General features: G+C 41.4%; 1 protein-coding gene across 1 annotated transcript in view; it reads left to right on the top strand.

Moving 5' to 3' along the window:
* Positions 1-19,405, top strand: part of RORB (RAR related orphan receptor B) — a 175,902-nt gene extending 156,497 nt beyond the window's left edge. Inside the window, exons 7-10 of the mRNA XM_010952765.3 lie at positions 407-514; positions 2,084-2,194; positions 5,121-5,233; positions 14,150-19,405. Of these exons, the coding sequence (XP_010951067.2) occupies positions 407-514; positions 2,084-2,194; positions 5,121-5,233; positions 14,150-14,305 (488 nt within the window). The 3' untranslated portion in view covers positions 14,306-19,405. The remainder of the gene's footprint in view (positions 1-406; positions 515-2,083; positions 2,195-5,120; positions 5,234-14,149) is intronic.
* The last annotated feature ends 1 nt before the right edge of the window (position 19,406 follows it).

Consider the following 19,406-nt stretch of genomic DNA (forward strand, 5'->3'; position numbering starts at 1 on the left):
AAGTCAAAATATGGGAAAAGTAGGTGGAGGGTAATAGCTCAGTGGTAGAGCATGTGCTTAGCATGTACAAGGTCCTGGGTTCAATCCCCAGCACCTCCGTTAAAAAAAAAAAATAGGAAAAAAATGTATGCTTCCCAAGAAAACATTGTTGCCCTCCATTCTAGTCACCTTTAAAGTGTATTTTATCTCTGATTCCTAGCAAAAACATCGAGAGCTTTATTTGTAAGTTATGTTTTACTTGGGAAGGAATCTTGAGGTGTGTCTGAATGTGTGTGTCTATGTGTCTGTGTGTGTGTATTAAAGTTTTTTGAAGTCTCTTGACCTATTTGCAGTAGTAATCTCTTTATTATTGCATTTATTTATTGCATTTAATTATATATTGCATTTAATTTTTTCTTCCTCATAGGTTGCTTGGAAGTGGTTTTAGTGAGAATGTGCCGTGCCTTCAACCCGTTAAACAACACTGTTCTGTTTGAAGGAAAATATGGAGGAATGCAGATGTTCAAGGCCTTAGGTGAGTTTACCTTTGATGATGACACAGTTTCATTGCTACTATCCGTTTGTCCACTCGGATTGAAATTGGTAAAGGAAGTGCCTTGGTTCTCTCACGTAAACTAGTCTCTCGTTCAATAAGTGTTGGACTAGGTGAGCCTCCAATGTTTCATCTAATTTCTCTGATTTTATAATTGTGTCTCCAAATATGAGAGGAAGGAGAGACCCACGGACCCTGTTGAGACCAACCATGCTTCTTTCAGAAATCAATGAAAACCGATTCTAAAAGAGCTGGATGCATTATAGGTCATTCTGATCAGATCAGCTTTTCTTTTACCTTCTACCTTACCGCGTCACCAAGTATATTATGCAGACCACTGGCAGCCCACGGGTGGCCTCTTAAGTTTCTTATGTAAACGTATAATCATCAGTTAAGAAACTGAAAAGAGGAGCTCTTTCCCTTGTGTCCCACTCAGAGTAGTGACATTCCCCTTGTCAGTTCATGAAGTTTTCGGAGCACGGACAGAGTGGCTGCCAGCCAGCCCCGTATGATCCCCAGACCATTCTTGTGGGGGGGGGGGGGGCGGGACAGAGCCAGTCTCTGGAAGCATATCATTCACATCCAGCCATCAGTGCATGGTGTGGATAAGAATGTTAGCAAAGATGGGTTGATGCCAGGAAAGGTTTTAACGACTGACGGAACCATTTGTTCCATATCCTGCCCACGGGCATCAGAGAAGGCCACTGCCCTTTCGCCTTTTGTGCTGTTAGTTGATCCGGCAGCCAGCAGCAAGTCCCCCGGGGCCGGCAGCGGGTCCCTCCTGCCGTTGATACGCATCCATGTCATCTCCAAGGCTAGATTTTCAAGAAAGGAGGAAAGGCCTTGGCAAGCAACCTGGGTATATTTCCAGCTTCATCAAATAAACATTTACCAAGGATCAGGATAAGGATGAAGTATTATTTTGCCAGAATTCACAATGGCTAAGCAACTGACCTGCGAGCCATTCATTAAACCCTAAAAATAAGTGAATGCTGGCTTCTCAGTCGAATTTCCAGAGAAATTACCTAAGTGAACGTCATCTCATCTCCATTCTTGTAAGAAGTTTTTGGATTTTTTTAACAACTTAGTTTGAGGCCCTTGGACATCCGACAAGGCCAGTGACATCCTACAAGTGCCACTAAGACTGACAGCCCTCAGCCCATGGCACATAATGTTTTAGGTTTTCTGTGAGTGTGATCTCTACACTAAAGGATCCCCAAATCACTAATTTAAAAAATGTTAGTTGGAGCTGATTTCAAACTTACAGGATTAGAATGGAGTTATGCATTCCCAGTTGGATATTACAATGGGCACACACCATCTCCAACTGCCCCTCCCTGGTAATGTTAACTTTCATTACCTGGTCAAGATGTTGACCGATTTTCTCATTCTGTAATTACCACTAAATCACTTTTTATGGTCGGGAACTTGGAAATGTTTTTTCTGTGCACCTAATATGCAGATCCTTGAATAACTTCTTGATTTTAGGACTTTTATTACTATTGCTCCATTCTGTTCAAGTATTTTTATTTAATTTGCCTTCTTTTATAGGTTCTGATGACCTAGTGAATGAAGCATTTGACTTTGCAAAGAATTTGTGTTCCTTGCAGCTGACTGAGGAGGAGATTGCTTTGTTCTCATCTGCTGTTCTGATATCTCCAGGTAGGGAGGTCTGAGGTCCTTACCTTTTTTAAAAACCCTGTTTTGCTATCTTTAACATGAATTGCACCTACCTAAACCGAGGTGCTCTAAAGAAACTTTAAAATAACTGTATTTTCTTTAGCAAGCTTGTGATATTTTTGGACAATTCAAAACCTTGGATTAATTAAGGTGGTCAATTTTATCCCAAAAGCAAGAATAGGGTGTGTGGTAAGGATCACTCCAGATTCAGAAAAGCAACATTATTCCATAACAGCTAAATGAAGACAGTTAGTGCTTAGTTCTTACTATGTTCTATTTTGATTTTAAGAATAAAGGACATAAGAAAAATGTCCAGTAAGGTGAGGCTTAGGAGAAGTGTGCCTGAATGAAAGAGCCAGCATCGGTCTGAAAAAAGTAAAACATACTTTCTCTTCTTTAAATATCTCTCTCATTGACTTTTCTACCCCAGTTAATGCTGGTGTTCTCACTTCGGGCAAATGCGGGTGCCTTTTTCTTTTTAGCTATATTAGGAGCTTTAAAAGGAGGTGAGGACAGCAGAGGGGAAAATGGCTTCTGCTAAAGACTGGAAAAGGAAGAATCTCTGATGTAGCGGGAAACATTCTAGGACAGGCTCTGTCACCATGTAGCTGTGTGACCTTAAACACAGTGTTTAATAATAATAACAACAACAACAACAACAACAACAATAATAATAAAGACGTCATTTCGCTCTAAAATGCAATAAATAGTAAAGTTTCAAAGAAGGTAAGGTGTGACATTTATAGATCAAATAGCACTACTGCAATTGAATTTCTTCTTAAAAGCGTATGTCAGCCTGAAAATGTATAGAATCCTAATAAATGCACCGTTCCTTCTTCGACCAGAATGGGAATTCAGAGTCACTCCCTCAGCTGCCTGTCTGGTTAGATTTTGGGTCAAGGAATAGCAGTGTCATTGGCAGTTCTCTGTGGAAAGAAAGACACATTCCTGATCATTTTTATGGTCAAGAGACTCAGTCCTTCTATAACCCGTTTATCTCCAGGGACCTGATCTCTTCTGATACGTAATGTATTTTTCAGTGAGGCTGGGAGAAACCCGTCTTCCCTGCGACGGTGCACACTGACATATCACTCTTGCCATATCTACCAATAATACAGCCTGTACAGTTTTTAATCCCTCAGCCTTCATTTATTAATTTTTAAATTTTATGAAGATTTTTAAAAATCTGCTTCTGACTTTTAACTACTTTATCAGAAAATAGAATTTAGTTATTACTTGCCATATTATTTCTCACAGTTCTTTTTTAACTTGTTTGTTTGTTTGTGGCTTTGTCTAAAATCAAGCTGTTCCTCCAGGCCTTTATAAAAAAAAAAAAAAAAAAACAACCTAGAAAGTTTCCAGGCTTAGCAGCACAAAGATGAATGGAAGATGAGACAGATTTTTTCTGGTAGCAACCACACGTCAAATCGTTTTCCGCCTGCCATTTCCTCACTGCACTTGATTGCTCCCATTGGCCACGGCTCTAAAGAGACTGGTGCTAAGCCTGTGAGTCTAGGATCAGGGAGGTGGCTTCACTCGGGTTCCTGCTTAATCAAAGGAAGTGTTACAAAATTCACTGTCCCCTTTAAGTATGGATGTGGTAAGTCAGTAAATTCCTAGCAGCAAATATTTAAGACACAGTATGTCATACCTAAACAATCCATTGCCCCAGATGGATGACAAGCCTGTTTCTTAGGAGTCGGAAATCAGCTGAACTACATATGAGCCTTTTTCTGGGAAGAAACGTGCAAAAGCCATCAAATTCTGTTGAGTTTGGGAGCATGGTATTTAGCTTACTCTACCCAGTGAGGAATCGTCCATCCCTGGTCGCAGCCCCAGGACACCTAGCTTGCCACCCTGGCCTACTGCCATATCCAGTGAGAGAGGAAAGACAGACTTCCAGCCTGCGGAAGCTCCATCTCATGGCAGATCCCACCCTTCCACGCAGGTTCTGGCCGTAATAGCCACTGTCCATTCAGCTCCAGGTAGTTCAGGGAAGGGGGAGGCAGGGAAACTTAATTTATTCTGACTGACAATTGTCACTGAAGGCTTTTGTGTTCACTTACGTAAGGGTTTGCTTACCTGTTGGCTAGACTTGTCCTTGCCCTGTCTAGGGTTACAGAATCGAGTTTCTCACCTGACCTCAACTGTGCTCAGAAGGATCATGTCCAGGTGCTTTTCCATGAGTATTTTGTTCAGCATTTGGAGACTCTAGGTGTCTCTTCGTTGAAGTTTCAACCCAAGGCATTGATGCTGGGCTGAATTTCGTCACCATGGTATAAAGCTTCTAGGAAGAAAGGAAGGAAGGAAGGAGGGATGGAAGGAGGGAACAAAGAGGTGGAGGGAGGAAAGAAATAAGAAAGCAAAGGAGAACGGGCTAAAGGAAAGGAGGGGTTATCCTGTTCATCATTCAAACATTCCGTGTAGGAAAAGAGGGCTCGGGGTTGCTTTTTTAAATTGATCCATGTTTATACCATGTAAATTATAACATAGCTTATACGAGGGAAGGGAGGTAACTGAATCCCAAAAGTGTCCCTTCACAACAGATTTTCTTCACTTCTATATTCATTTCTTCACAAATCATTAACTTACACTTTGAAAGAAAATCTAAGCAAATATCCAGAGAAAGAGTAAGTGATATAAATTGTCATGGACAACAAGAAACGTGGAGTTTCTCTGAACCATTGAATCCTTGCCTCCATCCTGATTTCCCATGTCAGGATATCTTGCATTAGTGTCATCATGGCATTGCTTATAAAACATTTGTTTTACAAAAATAAGTATAAATCTTCAGAAGCAATTTAGAACTAACTTGAAAAGGGCCTGAAACTCCGCACTTACATATGCAGGTGAAACGCAGCAAGGCTTCCATTCCCTCCCCTTCTTACCCGTTCTTTTCCTTTGTCAGACCGAGCCTGGCTGATAGAACCAAGGAAGGTCCAGAAGCTTCAGGAAAAAATTTATTTTGCACTTCAACATGTGATTCAGAAGAATCACCTGGATGATGAGACCTTGGCAAAGGTAGGTCCTCAGATCGCAGACCCAGCATCACTGAAAGCCAGGGCAGTGAGCTGAGGAGGGTGAGTCACCCACAGAAGGGACGGTCCTCAGCGACAACAATTCCGGTAGGTTCCCATGGTGCGTACATTTTGAGGTGCACAATTTAAAAGGGAGACTAGTAAATTACAACAGACTGAGAGGACGTGACTATCACAGGGAAGGATGGTACCGATGGACCTGAACCACGGGGAGAGGAGGACAAATCCAAGGACATAAGGGTGTTCCATCTGAAGAACAAAAGCTTGAAGCAAGGAAACAGGTCTTCAAAAATCACATGTGGCGAAAGAGGAGACTTGTGCCCCATAGGAGTCAGGCTGGGAAAAAGTTTCCTAACATTCTTATGGGTAGATTTTTACTCCAAACAAGGAAGAACTATAAAATGATGAGAATTGCTGAACAGAGGGATAGAGCACTGTGTGAAGGAGTGAGCTCCCTGTCGTCGGTCAGGTTATTGAAGGCACTGCTCGGTTTCCTCTCAGCTATGTTGTAAATGAGCGTCCGACCCAGAGTAGATCAGACTGATGCCTTGTAAATTTCCCTTCAGCTCTAATCTCTTCAACTCTAATCTGGGATTCTTTCAAAATGCAGTATCTCAGGGACAAAATGCATGTACCACACCATCCACTTCATGATTCAGCTTAATTAAGAAAAGTGATCTTTAAGAAGAATACTGAGAAAAGTTGTTTACCGAAGTAAAATGATCTTAAGAGGACGAAGGCATTTTCTAATGATGGATAGCATTTATTCAAGTATCTTAAATTTCCTTAGAATTGGATTTTTTTTTTTTTAGAGCGCCAGAATTATTTTAGATGTTAAAATGTCTTTGACTTCTTAAGAACTGGAATTTTTTTAAAGGGTAAGCAACTAGGGAATGGCGCTTATTCTTGGTTAAAAACAATAGGAATCCTACTCTTTGTATTTTTATCATTAAAACCCTCCCACTCTGCTCTAGAAGTGCTTTATTTAAAAAAAAAAAAGCAGGGGGGTGGGGTGGGGAGAAGACTCTGTTGGAGATACTATCAGATTTTGCTTTGCACATCAGAGTACTGCTATAAAAAAACCTCCATGAGTTAAATATGCTGCCTCATTATGGTAACATCTTGTTAAACTTAACACATCACTAAGAAGAACATTTCTACACTGTAGAGTGATAGTTCTCTTTGCTGTACCTCTTCACTTACTGTGTGGGCAAAGACAAATCTCCTGCTCTCTGCACCTCAGTTTTCTCCCCGATAAGAGCAAAACTTCTACCTGCTTTCAGATGCACTGGGCAGAAAAGATGGTCGTGTGGATATACTCATCTGTCTCTGTTATTGCTCTGTAGCACGTGTGCATAAATCCATCTAGTTAGTTAAGGTGGGCAGGGGACGTTTCCTGCACTCGGGATCTCCCAAGGACTTTGCTTCCCATACTTCCCACTGCAAAATTAAGAACTTTATAAAATCCAGAGTTAGACAAAAGCTGTTGCTGTTCTGCTTAAGGGGATCATCTGCTTGTCAGAAAACCGTGGTTTCATCACCTGTAAAATGAAGATTACAATTTGTTACTCCTGGACAAATTTTTAGGTTCAAATGAGACATGTACACTGCATAAATTCTAACACACTGTGACACTGTGATTACTGCTCTCCTAAGAGAGTAACCCTCATGCTGATACTACTTTCTACCTCCTGGTGGTGATCTGAGGTGTCTGAGGTAGAGAGGAGACAGAGAAATTGAGGATGAAAGATAATTAATGGCAAGACGAAAAATTAAAACACTAAGTAAATGTCAGCTTAGCTCTGCTTTCTCCATTTTTAGTGGGGAAAGTACACAATTTTTTTTCTTTAAGATTTTTTTTTTAGGTATAATTGACATAGGACATTATATTAGTCTTAGGTGTGCCACATAGTGATTGAACATTTGTATATATTGTGCAATGAACACCACAGTAAGTCTAGTTAACATCCATTCAGTTCTTTCCTTATAGAAAGAGTATGTTGCAAAGCTGAGTATCAGAGAAAGTGTTAGAAGAGGATTATTTCTTACATAAAATTCACTGGAGCCAGATGACAAAGTATGGCTTCCACAGATCATGTGTAAATATTGAGTTTTGTGTAGACCCTTTGTTCTAAGAGTCATCATTTTGATAGAACGTTCTGTGAACTAATGTGGAGGGACCAGGAAACAGAATGAGAACTGGATTCTCATTTATGCACACAGCTCTGGACCATGTGGCTTTGCTTAAGTCACTCCATGTGTCTGAGTCTCAGATGTATCAACTGTCCTATGCTGAGGGAGGGGAGGAGAGGGCCAGTCTCTTGAGTTCCTGATGCTTTGATACTTTAAGGACAATGCAGTCACTGACATACAGGGACACTTTCTCATCAAACTCACACTCCCCAAAAGGAACTTTATTTAAATCTGGAAAAAACTGTTGTACCCTACCACGATTCTGCTCATCATTTCAGAAATTTCTTCTCTTGTCTTCCTAGTCATAGAGCTTTTCTGCCTCCACGGTGCTTCTAAAAGCGTGATGAGTTTTCCTAATACTTGTTATTTATAGACGCTCTGGGGAGTCTAATAAAGATTATGAAACTCATCTCTAGAAAAATATGCACGTACCCAAATGTATTCAAGTCCAGGGGTGCAGGTCGCAGCCCCTGGAGTAGATCTGCCTTCTGTGCAGTGTGCAAAGATGACCAGTTTGACCCTGAACAGGTCTAGCGCACTTCAGGTGAGGTGCAGAGTTCAGACATAGTCATTAAATTTCATCCTGAGGAAACAGTCTCCAACACACTTTCCCCATGCCCACTTCCTGAAATGTAAGTGCAAGTAGCAAAGCCTTACACTTTTGACCAAACTTGGACCTAGGGAAGGTTTGAAAATTCAGGAATTCTTATCCATTAACTAGAAGGTCTCAACCCTTACGTATTAATCAGTTTGTTTGTTTGGGGTTAAAAAAAAAACCCTATTAAAGAACCCAGTTTCTTCTCCTCATCGCCATAATGATAATATGTAGCATATTTATAATAAGCCATCAGAACCACTGGCCAGCTTAGTCACCCTGGACAAGTGACTTAACCTCTTTGTGCCTCAGTTTCCTCATTTGTAAAACATGACTAAAGACAGTATCAATGTCACATGGTTATTTTGAGGACTAAGTGAGATCAAATATTAGCAAGCTGCATGGTTCTTAACAGATGGCATGTAAGTGCTGTTGTAGTTACTGTGGACAGAAGAAATTTTGTTTCAGTTGGGCAGTTTTTACCCAATGGACGTCTGTATTTGAGCTAATCAGTGCTGAGTTACTTCTATTTCAAAAGATGGAAGTTAAAGGGTTGGGGAGGTGGAGTATGGAATTCCAAGTGATGGGGCAATGATACAGAGGTAAGAAAGTATAAGGTACATTCAGGCTATGAATAATAGATTTGCTTGGATTCTGGATTTGTGAAGCCAGGAAATGAGCTAACACTGGTCACTGTCACTAAAGCTTGTGGAAAAAAGTACATATATATATGTGTGTGTATTATATGCATATACATATATACATATATGCATATATATTTTTAAGCCCCATATGACTAGGGGAGGCAGCCCATCTGTTCTCTGGACTTCACTTTTCTTTTCTCCAAAATGAGGAGTTTGGACTGCATGGTTGTTAAGGTCCCTTCAGTACAATACTCTTTGACTCTGAAAAAGAAAAACAGACGTTCCTCCTGACAACTTCTTCTGCCTGCTAATGTTCAGTCCAGTGTGATAGTTTTCAGGTGTTCAGCTGTTCTGCCATTATAATCACTATACAAATAGACAGATTCCTCCAAGTCTTACAAATTCAAATTAGTATTCTGTGCACTATAGTAATTGAACTTAAGATGATGTTCCAGTCCCAAAGCTGCGAAGCATGCACTTGTTTATAAAGCCTGCATCCAGGGGTCAGCGTTCCCATCAGGCTTTCCAGTTCTGGCACAGTAACAAAACTGTATCAGCAACATAGAGGCGGAAATTTGTCTTTCTGTTATAACAGTACCAAGTTATTAAATAAAAGCTTGAAAGATGGAAGGCTTACACAGCCCTGTTTTACACGTTAATAATTGGAATTTTTCCTGAAAGTAACAGGAATCAACTCACACTAGCTTAAGCAAAAAGAAAATAATAAAGTAATGGAGAGAAATCTTACGGAACCTATGGTCAAAAATTCAGCCACCCTTCAGGAGATGCTGGGACCAGGAATCAGGAGGCCTTCCAAATTTTCCATCTTGCAAGTTTCTCTCTCTTTGGGAATCCACTGTATTCTTCTCCCTCTCTGGATGCCAGGTTTCTCTGCTGCCCTGATCATGGTGAAGCATAGCTGGGTCCTAGCTTTGCAGGTCACTCATAGTTTCTGCTGCATTTGTAAAGTGACTTGCTGGCTCTCAGTCTGATTTATGTTCCAAGTGCAGCTGAACCAAGTGTCCACTTTCTAAAGTCAGCCATTGCAGGACGTAAAAGCATTCGATACAGCAAGGATACCAGGATGGAGTAAGGGTGATGCGGTGGGGGGGCTGTGACCTGAACAGATAGCTCTGTTCAGGATTAGAATTCCAAGCCAAGTGTCTGGATTTAGCTAAACAAAACCCCGAAAAAAGGAAAGTAGGTAGATAAGTGATGTGGCTGTGTTTAGCGTCACTTGATGGGCCCTGTTTTTAATCAGCGCTTCTGAAGTTTCTTCCACGTTGATCAAACCATTGTTGGCTTCCTGCCTTGGATGGGAAGGCAACTTGATGGCCTGGTAGCCCGCGTGAGCAAGATCACTAGTTTTTACCACTGCATGTTCTGGTTTTCTGACATCAAATGTACCAGTTATAAAATTGTGGATTCTCTCATAAAACCACCTTCTGGAAAGAAGCATGGTATTATTATCTCTTCTCAAATAGCTGCTTTTTCTTCTTGGAGACCCCTGTAGATACAAGCTAAAGCTTCCTTCTTACAAGAAGTGTTTGTCATAAGAGGGAGATGAGTGTGAAAATGACTTTTTTATAGACCCTCTGTCTGCTCCTGCTACGGGGATTATTTAAACATGGAGAAATTTATTTCGTGACGATTTGAAATTGACTACCCCCTCCATCTCCAAGTACTTCTGGATCACCACCCCAGCTGTTTCCAAAGTTGCTGAGCCATTAACTGCTGCTGAGGCTGCTCTGAGCTCCCTTTGAAATGGGGGTCCCCCAGCTGCAGTCGTGACGTTAATGAGCAGTAAGTGCCTGCCTGCTGCTCCCTCCACCCGGCCCTCCCGGGCTCTGACAAGTGGCCTCCCGGCCCATCCATCGTGCCTCCGGAGTGATGGACGCCCTGTCAGCACTTCCGTTTCCACAGCTGATTGGACGCCTTTAAATGAGCCTCATCTGAGAGCACAGAGGCTGGGGAAGCTCTTTGCCTTTTGGGGTGTGCTTTGCTCAAGTGATCCCAGTGCTCTTTAACAAAGAGCAATTCTCACTTCTGACCCATACTGCTGGTAAGCAGCAGGGACAAGATCCAAATCCCATAAGAGATGGAAGAACTAGGTCCTGAACCAGACTTCCTTAAATCTAGTTTTGGCCAGGAAAGAAGCCAGAGTCCATATTTACTTTCCAAAGCCAAACACATGGTTAAATATTTCCAATACAGACGAGTAACTGTAGAAGGATTTCAGTCATCCCCTTACACATTTAATTTCTCAACCACCCCTCTAAAGGAGCAGAAAACTGCTTTAAGATTTGTAGTACATAGGATTCTACTTTATGAATCACAGTTTATTAAATGAGCAACTCACTTTGGTTGCTACAAGAAAATGAAAATCAATATGATGTTGCTTTTTCATTTCACCAAAAGTAAATGGCTCATTTTCCCATGCATTAACACATGATATACAGAGACTCAATTTTTTGGTGCTTGGCTAACGGGTAAGCTGATTTCCTGGCCTCCATGTCATTTGGCTGAACAAGCATGGTAGCCTGGACTGTCTCTCTCCTTGAGGGAAGCATTGAGTGGGAATGAAGCATGACACCTAACACAGATAGGGCAGGGATGTGCCAGGCACTGCCACAGACAGTTTGTGTTGACTCATTTAAGCCTTACAGCAACCTTCTGAGATAGGAGCTGTTGTCATTGTCATCTGACGGATGAGGCAGCTGAGAGGTTAAATGACGTGCCCAAGGTCACACAGCTGTAACTAGTAGGTCTGGGGTTCAAACCCAGACAGTCAAGCTTGAAAGCCCATACTTTCCTCACTAAGTAATCCTCTTTACGTAGCATAATAATTTCCTTGTCTGCCCCCTGAGAAGGAGCTAACCTTACACTCAGCTACCAGCACTGTCTCAAATACGATAAAGAAGTTACCGGACAATTTGGAAAACCAGTTGTAAATGCATAAGATTTGAGCCTGTTAAACAGTGTTTCTCAAACTCTGTTCTGTGGACCCACTGCACCAGGATCCTCAGGGGTATTTGCTTCAAACGTGAAGTCTGAGCGCCTTGTCTAGTACCTAGACGTACTGAGACAGAATCCCTAGGGGCGGATCCCAGTAATCTGCGTTTTCAGGAAGCACCCCTGTGATTCTTGGGCACACTAAAGATTGGCAAGCATTATAGAGTTGCCTCTGGCCGTCTGCGGAGCTCGACATGTCACAGTTGAACTGCAGATGATTGCAGAACGCTATCAAAGCCTCTCTGCATCCAACAGCTACTTCAGGGAGAACTGTGATGCGCAGGAGGTGTTCCAGAATTGTCACAGTCTCCTTCCGTGTGACCCAGCTGGGTGGGAGAGCTTGAATAATTTCCCAGGGGACTCTAGTTAAGTGGACTGTTGTACACACTTTACCTATGAAAATATAGAAAAGACATAGGTTTCCACCCTGGACCCAAAGGGAATCTTTCAGAATGGGATTCTGATCATCTTTCTTAAAGCCCTTCTTCCAAAGACCTTAACAGAGACCGCGAGACCTCGCATAATCTTACCTTGCAGCCTCCCCAGCTTTGTCCTTGAACGTGTTCGCCTCTGCTCCAGCGACACTGAACTTCCTTCAGTTCCCACAAAGCACCAGGAGCCTCAGCGTCTTTGCACGTGATCCTGGAACATATAATACACCACCAGCCCCAGCATCTAGTGAGCCCTCCCTCTTCCCTTCCTTCAGAGCCCGGCTGAAACGGCACTCTCTCAGAAGTGCCTGCCTTGAAGAAGCCAGAATGTCCAGTTACCTACCCCTTCTCCCAGCGCCCTTCCTCCGTGACACTCGCCGCAGGTTTTCATGCTGCTTTTGACTGTGTGGTAACTTTACTGTCATCTGTCTTCCCCCCTTGACTGTAAGCGGTAGCAGTACAGCTTTGTGAATTCCAGTGTCTAGTAGAATCGTCTGCTACAAATTTAAGTAGCTCATAATGATGGAGAGAAAGTCTGGATTCTCAGTCTCAAATTTAACGTCCATTCTATTGACAAAGATTTTACATTTGTTGATTTCTGTCCCTGTCATTAAGTAGCAGTGGAAACGGAAAGTCTGAACCCCAAACTTCTTTATGTGCTCTAGATCCCTTTAATGAGTATGTCAACAAACCCTAATCCCAGTGCTATTTTTAAATTTCTCATCCTATGACTATATAGTCATTAGTTGTTAAAAGGAAAGTTAATGAAAGAGTGGAAATTTCTGATTTTGAAAAGCCACAAAGTAACTAATTATCTATTTCCTCCTTTACTTCAAAGGCTGAAATGGTTTCTTATTATTGAGTAGGGTAGGGAGCACAGTGAGCCTAATTGGTGATTTGATTTAATGTTGTTTTATCATCACTTTCAAGCGCACCTTTGGTCAGCTCTCTGAACTATCGAGCTTATCTTTTGTAAAAGTATTATCTATGTGAGAGCATATCTTATTCCCACAGTAATTTGATCACAATGACATTTGGTTTTAAGCAATTTTGACACAAAATGATGGCGTCTAAGTGTTTTCTAAATTGTAAATATGTTAAAAGCTAGAATTGTCCATCTCCTAAGACCTACATAGCATTTAGCAAACTATGGATATTTTAAATTATTGTAAAACACTGTCTTCTGGGTATTTAAACTCAAAAAAAAAGTACATGATACTTATATAGCAAAACCCGACAATTATAAGTGGATAGTCTCCCACGAGTTTTTAAAACACCTCCCTAAGGAAGCTAAGTGCCATTGACCTCCCAAAGTCTGTCTTGATTAAGTACAGATTTCATTTTCGCAATGCGGTGGGCAAGGATTAGGGAGGTAGGTGCGGGCAGGCTAGTGACCGTAACAGCAAAGCCGTCCAGATCATGGTGAATTACACCTCATATGGTTTAGGTTACACTTTCTGAACACTGTCACCTTCCACAACTCAAAATCTAATATTCACATCATAAAAACCTATGGGAAATGACAGATAATAATATTAGCTAACAACTGTTTCATGCCTGCAGTATTCTTAACATTTTCACATGAATAACCTCCGTCCATACAACTCAATGAAGCAGGTGCTACAAGTAAGCCCATTGTACAAATGAGAAAACTGAGACATTGACTATGTCACAGCCACGTGGCCACTGAGCTATTTTGGAACCAGGATTCCGACTCAGTCAGCCTGCAGAGCCAGCACCTTCTCTTACGATGAAACTAAACTACCTCCCATACTTTACATAAGAACAACGAATTAGGAAGCTTGGTCCTGCTGTCTTTCCTTCTATTTTCTCTTTAGAGAGTAGGGGAGGTTGTGTTTTGTTTTTGTTCTAAAGGAGAAGCCGAAAGTGAGCCTTCTTTCGTTCTAAACATCTTTTTCCGAAGCCGTTGCCTTCATCTGGGGCCAGGAAGGATGCTGATCCAGAAGACAGAGCACTAATGAGCTTCCCCCTTTTGTCTCCTTCCCTGTCTCTCCATTCTGCAGTTAATAGCCAAGATACCGACCATCACAGCAGTTTGCAACTTGCACGGGGAGAAGCTGCAGGTATTTAAACAGTCGCATCCAGACATAGTGAATACACTCTTTCCTCCGTTATACAAGGAGCTCTTTAATCCTGACTGTGCCACCGTCTGCAAATGAAGGCGACCAGAGAACTGTCTCACAGTCGTGGAATGCATCACCATTAAGACAAAAGCAATGTGTTCATGAAGACTTAAGGAAAATGTCACTACTGCAACATTAGGAATGTCCTGCACTTCATAGAATTATTTTTCACCGCTACAGTTTGAAGAATGTAAATATGCACCTGAGTGGGGCTCTTTTATTTGTTTGTTCTTGAAATGACCATAAATATACAAATATAGGACACTGGGTGTTATCTTTTTTTTTTTTTTTATTTTATTCAGGTATGTTTTGGGAGACAACTGTTTATAGAATTTTATTGTAGATACCTATGAGAACAGAGCAGTACTTTACATGATTACTTTTCCTGTTGATTGTTCAAATATAATTTAAGAAATTTCCGCTTAATAGGCTTACCAATTTCTATGTTTTTAGATAGTTGATGCATGTGTAAATTTGTAGCTGTCTTGGAAAGCGCTGTGCATGTATGTAATAAGTATATAATATCTGAGAATATTATATATGACTATTACTTACACATGCACAGGCACTGTGGCTTAAGACACCATACCTACTAGCAAAGGAGGTTCAGTCAGGCTCTCTTATGTTATTTACCTTCTGTGTCACATGTTACCTTTATGTTAGACAATCAGGATTTTGGTTTCCCAGCCAGAGTTTTCATCTGTAGTCAACAGCAGGAAGGTACCAATTTGGAAATAAGTTTACAAAGGAATAAATGTAAGGCACAGCCTCTGTATAAACACTCTGTTTCTGTCAATGACATCAAAGCCTTGTCAAGATGGTACATACTGGAGGAAAAAAATACACATTTGGAGCCATTTTCCTGTTTTAAGAATTAGACCACAAATAACATTATGGAGTCCAGGGCTTTTTTGACCAAACAATAGCTATTTCCTATTTTTCACCAGGACACAAAAAGCAGTTTTTTCTTTGGATTTCAGGTGGTGAAAGAAACTTGACTTTGGTGCTTACTGTGTCTTCAGTAGAGAAATACAGCCTGTAAACTATGAGCACCAGCAATGTTTTGCTAATAAGATTAGAGTAAACGAGAACCCAGGGTCCCAGGGCCGTTTCATGTAAACATTTTCTCTCTAATCACCTTTTTTTTTTTTTTTTGCAAAGAAGAGGTAGGAAGAGAATGTACAAAGTGAAAAAGAGTTCTTTGTAGTCATTCTCTTTAACAAGTTTGTTAGAGAGAGCAGCAATAAAGGGGGAGGCAGGACTTTCTATGTCCTTCCAGTCTGGGGCCTCTGAATTTTTTCAACTCCAAAATGCTGTATTATAAAAATAGAGCAAAACCTTGATAGATTAGAATAAAAGACCTGGGTTATTCTACAGAAGTAATACATCCCAAAGCCAAAACAATTTCCTACGTAGTTTGAAACTGCATCATCCATCTAGCCCAGGATTTTTTTTCCCCCAGCAACCTTTAAAAGTACAGAATACAAGAAGTGAGATCAGGATTAGACAATTTAGACTTCCTAGTACCAGTCCTCACTTCTCCACCTGCCCTCCAATCAAAGTGATCAGCAGAAAAGCATCACTTCCAAGCCATTTGTGTTGCCTGTGTTCAGGAGGCCTCGTGCCTTTGGTCTTGTCAGATCCGAAATACGATTGTTTAAAAGGGAGCTAGAGAAGAGCTTTGTGTATAAGACAGTGAAAATTGTGATCTCCGAGAAGGGTAGCCTGGCCATCAATTCAGGAAGACGTGCCCATTTCTCCTGGTCAAACACACACACACATATGTGTACGTGCACACGTACATGCACACCTGCTTTGTGACGTTTCCATCAGTGGAAACTTCGAATTTTTTTTAAATCTCTTATGCTGTCCTGAAGTTAGATGGTTGAGAGCCATCTCCGCGACGCCACAGACCTCCTCACTGATGATCAAACAGGAGTGTTCGTCTTTTATGAAAGAGTCTTCTCCCACCTCATGATTGATGCATTCCAAACCAATGGGGAAAAACAAAAAGGCTTTAAAGTAATGAATCTCTTTCTCAACTACTGTTATATTCAATTAATTTAACTACATTGAACCAAATTACCTTCAGTGTCTAAGAAGACAGCTGTAGACTGCTTATTATGCTGCTACAGGGACTCCGTTCTTTTTGGTGTAAATGTCACTCCTGCTAGCTCTTTGTATAAAGAATTAATTCCAAGAGTCATATTTCCTTCTAATGGAAAGATTACTTTACTGATTGCTAGGAAAACAGGGTAATGGAAGGCACTCAATTAAACCAAGCCGTTTCCAAATGCAATGTATGTTTTATGATTGGCTTGTGATAGGCAATGCTTAATGTGTCTACTTGGTGTTTCCCTTTGAGCTTTGAACTTATGTCAAACTTTGTTTTCATTGTTCTGTTGGCCTAGTGTTTCCCGTTGTCAGCCTGTAATTCCTGCTCAGTTGCAAAGGGAATAATTTGTTTCCTCCCATTTACCTTAGAGGATTTAAATTGGCTCAATTGATGAAGTGGCTGAGAATTTTTTCCTCCCTTGTCCCATGGGTGATGTAGGAAAAAGATTGTTCCCTACGTTTGCTTCAGGAGGTACTGGATTTGAATTTGTGTCGTTTCCACTAGTGCAAGCATTTCACTGGGACGGCACAGACCTTTTGAAGCTAGGGGACAGGAAACAGCTAGCAACTGAACCAGAACAAAACAGTGGAAACCAGTACACAGCCCCCTTTAGTGGAGAAAGGAGATTTCCATTTTTCGCCACAGTTGCCAAATCTGTCCCTTGAAAGAGGGCCAAGTCATATTTTCACTGGTAACAAAGCACCTTTAAAAGCTGTCCTTTGAACATCTCCTGTGACTACATCTTGAGGTATTTTGAGATTTTTGAGTGAGAACAACTTTCTTTCCCACATGCAATCTATGTCTCTCCCCCGCTGAAGACTCACACATGTTCACAACACGTTCATGATAAAGTGTGCACTAGAAGAAAGGATCCGTGATCTCTCTGTCCTTTTCACTTCATGCTTCGTAAATGACAATCACTGCTTGATGCAGATGTTGCACTGTATCCACTCAGGGATGTTTCGTTTGGGGGGGGGGGGGAAGAAAAGGGTACACCAAGAAGGAGGGGAAGAAAACAGGAAAATGACAACAAAACATAAATGGCATAAATTAAATGCGAGAACCACTCTGACAAGGCTTTCAGACCAACAAGCAGTAACTTCACGTAAATGTATCTGACTATTTGGACTTGCTGAAAAGTTTCTCACGAGTAAGAACAACTTAGCCTCGTTTTCGAAAATCTGCTAAAAGCCAAATAATCTAGCTGCCCCATTTGTAGGAATATGTTATCTCCCAGAGAACCCAAGCTGCTTGTACAAGTCCTGAGCGAGAGGTCTCAGTGACATGAGATGACACTGACAAGGGAGGCGACGTGTGCTCTGTAAAAGGAAGGGCATATTTTGGACGAAATGCAGGAGAATAAGGGATTCCTCGTGTGGCTTAACATCCCACGTCTACCCCTACTGTCCATGACTGGAGTCCTCTTTGTATCCCTTTTCACGCAGCAATTTTCTCCCCAAAGACTGAAGGTGGAGACGTACTGTACAAACATACCATTTCTGGATTCCCCTTGTTTTAATACTGTCTTCAGGGCTCTGGACTTCAGGGCCACTGAGTGGGTAAAAGCATGGTCGTCTCTTGGGTAATTAGATTTCTTTGTTAGAATCTAAGAGACTTTCAATCACGGTGAACTCTGGATATTAACAGTAGGTGCCAGGGAGGCCTCAGTACATTTCCTACCATAACTGCCTGTTCAGCACATAACTTCACAGTAGTCAAGCTAAACTGTTTGTAGAAAACCACACAGTCAACTCACGCTCCCACGTGTACTAGACTTGACTGCAAAAGCAATTATTCTGTTCCAAGGACACAGCTTACCAGCTTTTTTCAAAAACATCAGTCAGATGCAAATGATGTCAGTTTTGTTCCATGGTCTTTGTTTCCATTTATTATAGAAGGAAAAAATTCTACTGCTATTGGAAATTAGAAGAAATAACTTTTTCCCGACTCTTTTTTTCTCTGTTAACTTTTGTGTCCAAGGAAGTTACTACAATTGACAATAAATTCAGGCAAGGGTGTCTGTGCCCTGGCAGAACCACCATTCAATAGGACAGCAGTAACTTTGAATGTGCATGTGTAGTGAAAATTTGCACAAAGCCCTCTGTAGAAAAAGAGGGAGACACCTACCATCTGCTTTAGATGAAGCAGTGTTTGATTTTCTGTTTCCACCCGCTAGTACAAGTAGCAGCCTGATACGGGAAACCGTGTGGGTCTTTAGACAAGAGTTGATGACCATTTGGGGTTGGTGGAATGGGAGTGTCTCAGGACCAGAGGCACATACTCATTTAAAGCAAATGTTAAAAATTCAAGACTGAAAAGGCCAGGGAGTTGACGCAAATGAGTGAAGCAGTCCAGTGGCAAGCTAGCAAGGAAATGCTCCAGTGAAAGGGGACATCCAGTCATCAGCTAAAGCCGAAGTGTTGCTAAAGTTTCTAAATCGTATGCAATCTCTCGAGTTATAAATGTCAGTTGATGCAGAGCTTAGTGTAGATCAAACAAATATGCCTCTGGGCAGAGGGCAGCCCGTGGTTTGCAACCTCTGGTTTAAACCAAAATTCCAATCTAGGGGCCTGACTGGCTGCCATAAGTCTGGCCAGATACAACTCTGCGTGGTATTAAAGGGGTCGGGGGGTGGGGGGAACAGGAGAGCTTGCTCTTCTGATACTCAATTTGGTTTTCGTATTTGACTATCCCTGCTAGAGGACATAGTAAGAGGTCAGTTGAAAAAAAGTGTCAAACAGTCTAAAAATGAAAACAATTTAATGATGGCTTAAAAAAGACACTTCTGTGTTGACCCAACTCCCAGCTTCACAGAGGCAGGTGGTTAGATAGATTTCTTGGCACTTTTTTCTGAAAGTCAGATGCACGATTTTTATGCTTTGGAGTCTTCAGTGTGTTTCTTTAAATGTATGGCTTCAGTATCTGTGACAGGTTTTTCTTTTCCCTTGGTTGTATTTAAAGAGTTTCTTCTCCGGTAGTCCGCCATTGTTCTAAGTGTGGGACCATGGATTCCTATGCAGC

This window comes from Camelus bactrianus, chromosome 4, assembly GCF_048773025.1.
Source record: "Camelus bactrianus isolate YW-2024 breed Bactrian camel chromosome 4, ASM4877302v1, whole genome shotgun sequence".
In the NCBI taxonomy this organism is placed as follows: Eukaryota; Metazoa; Chordata; class Mammalia; order Artiodactyla; family Camelidae; genus Camelus; species Camelus bactrianus.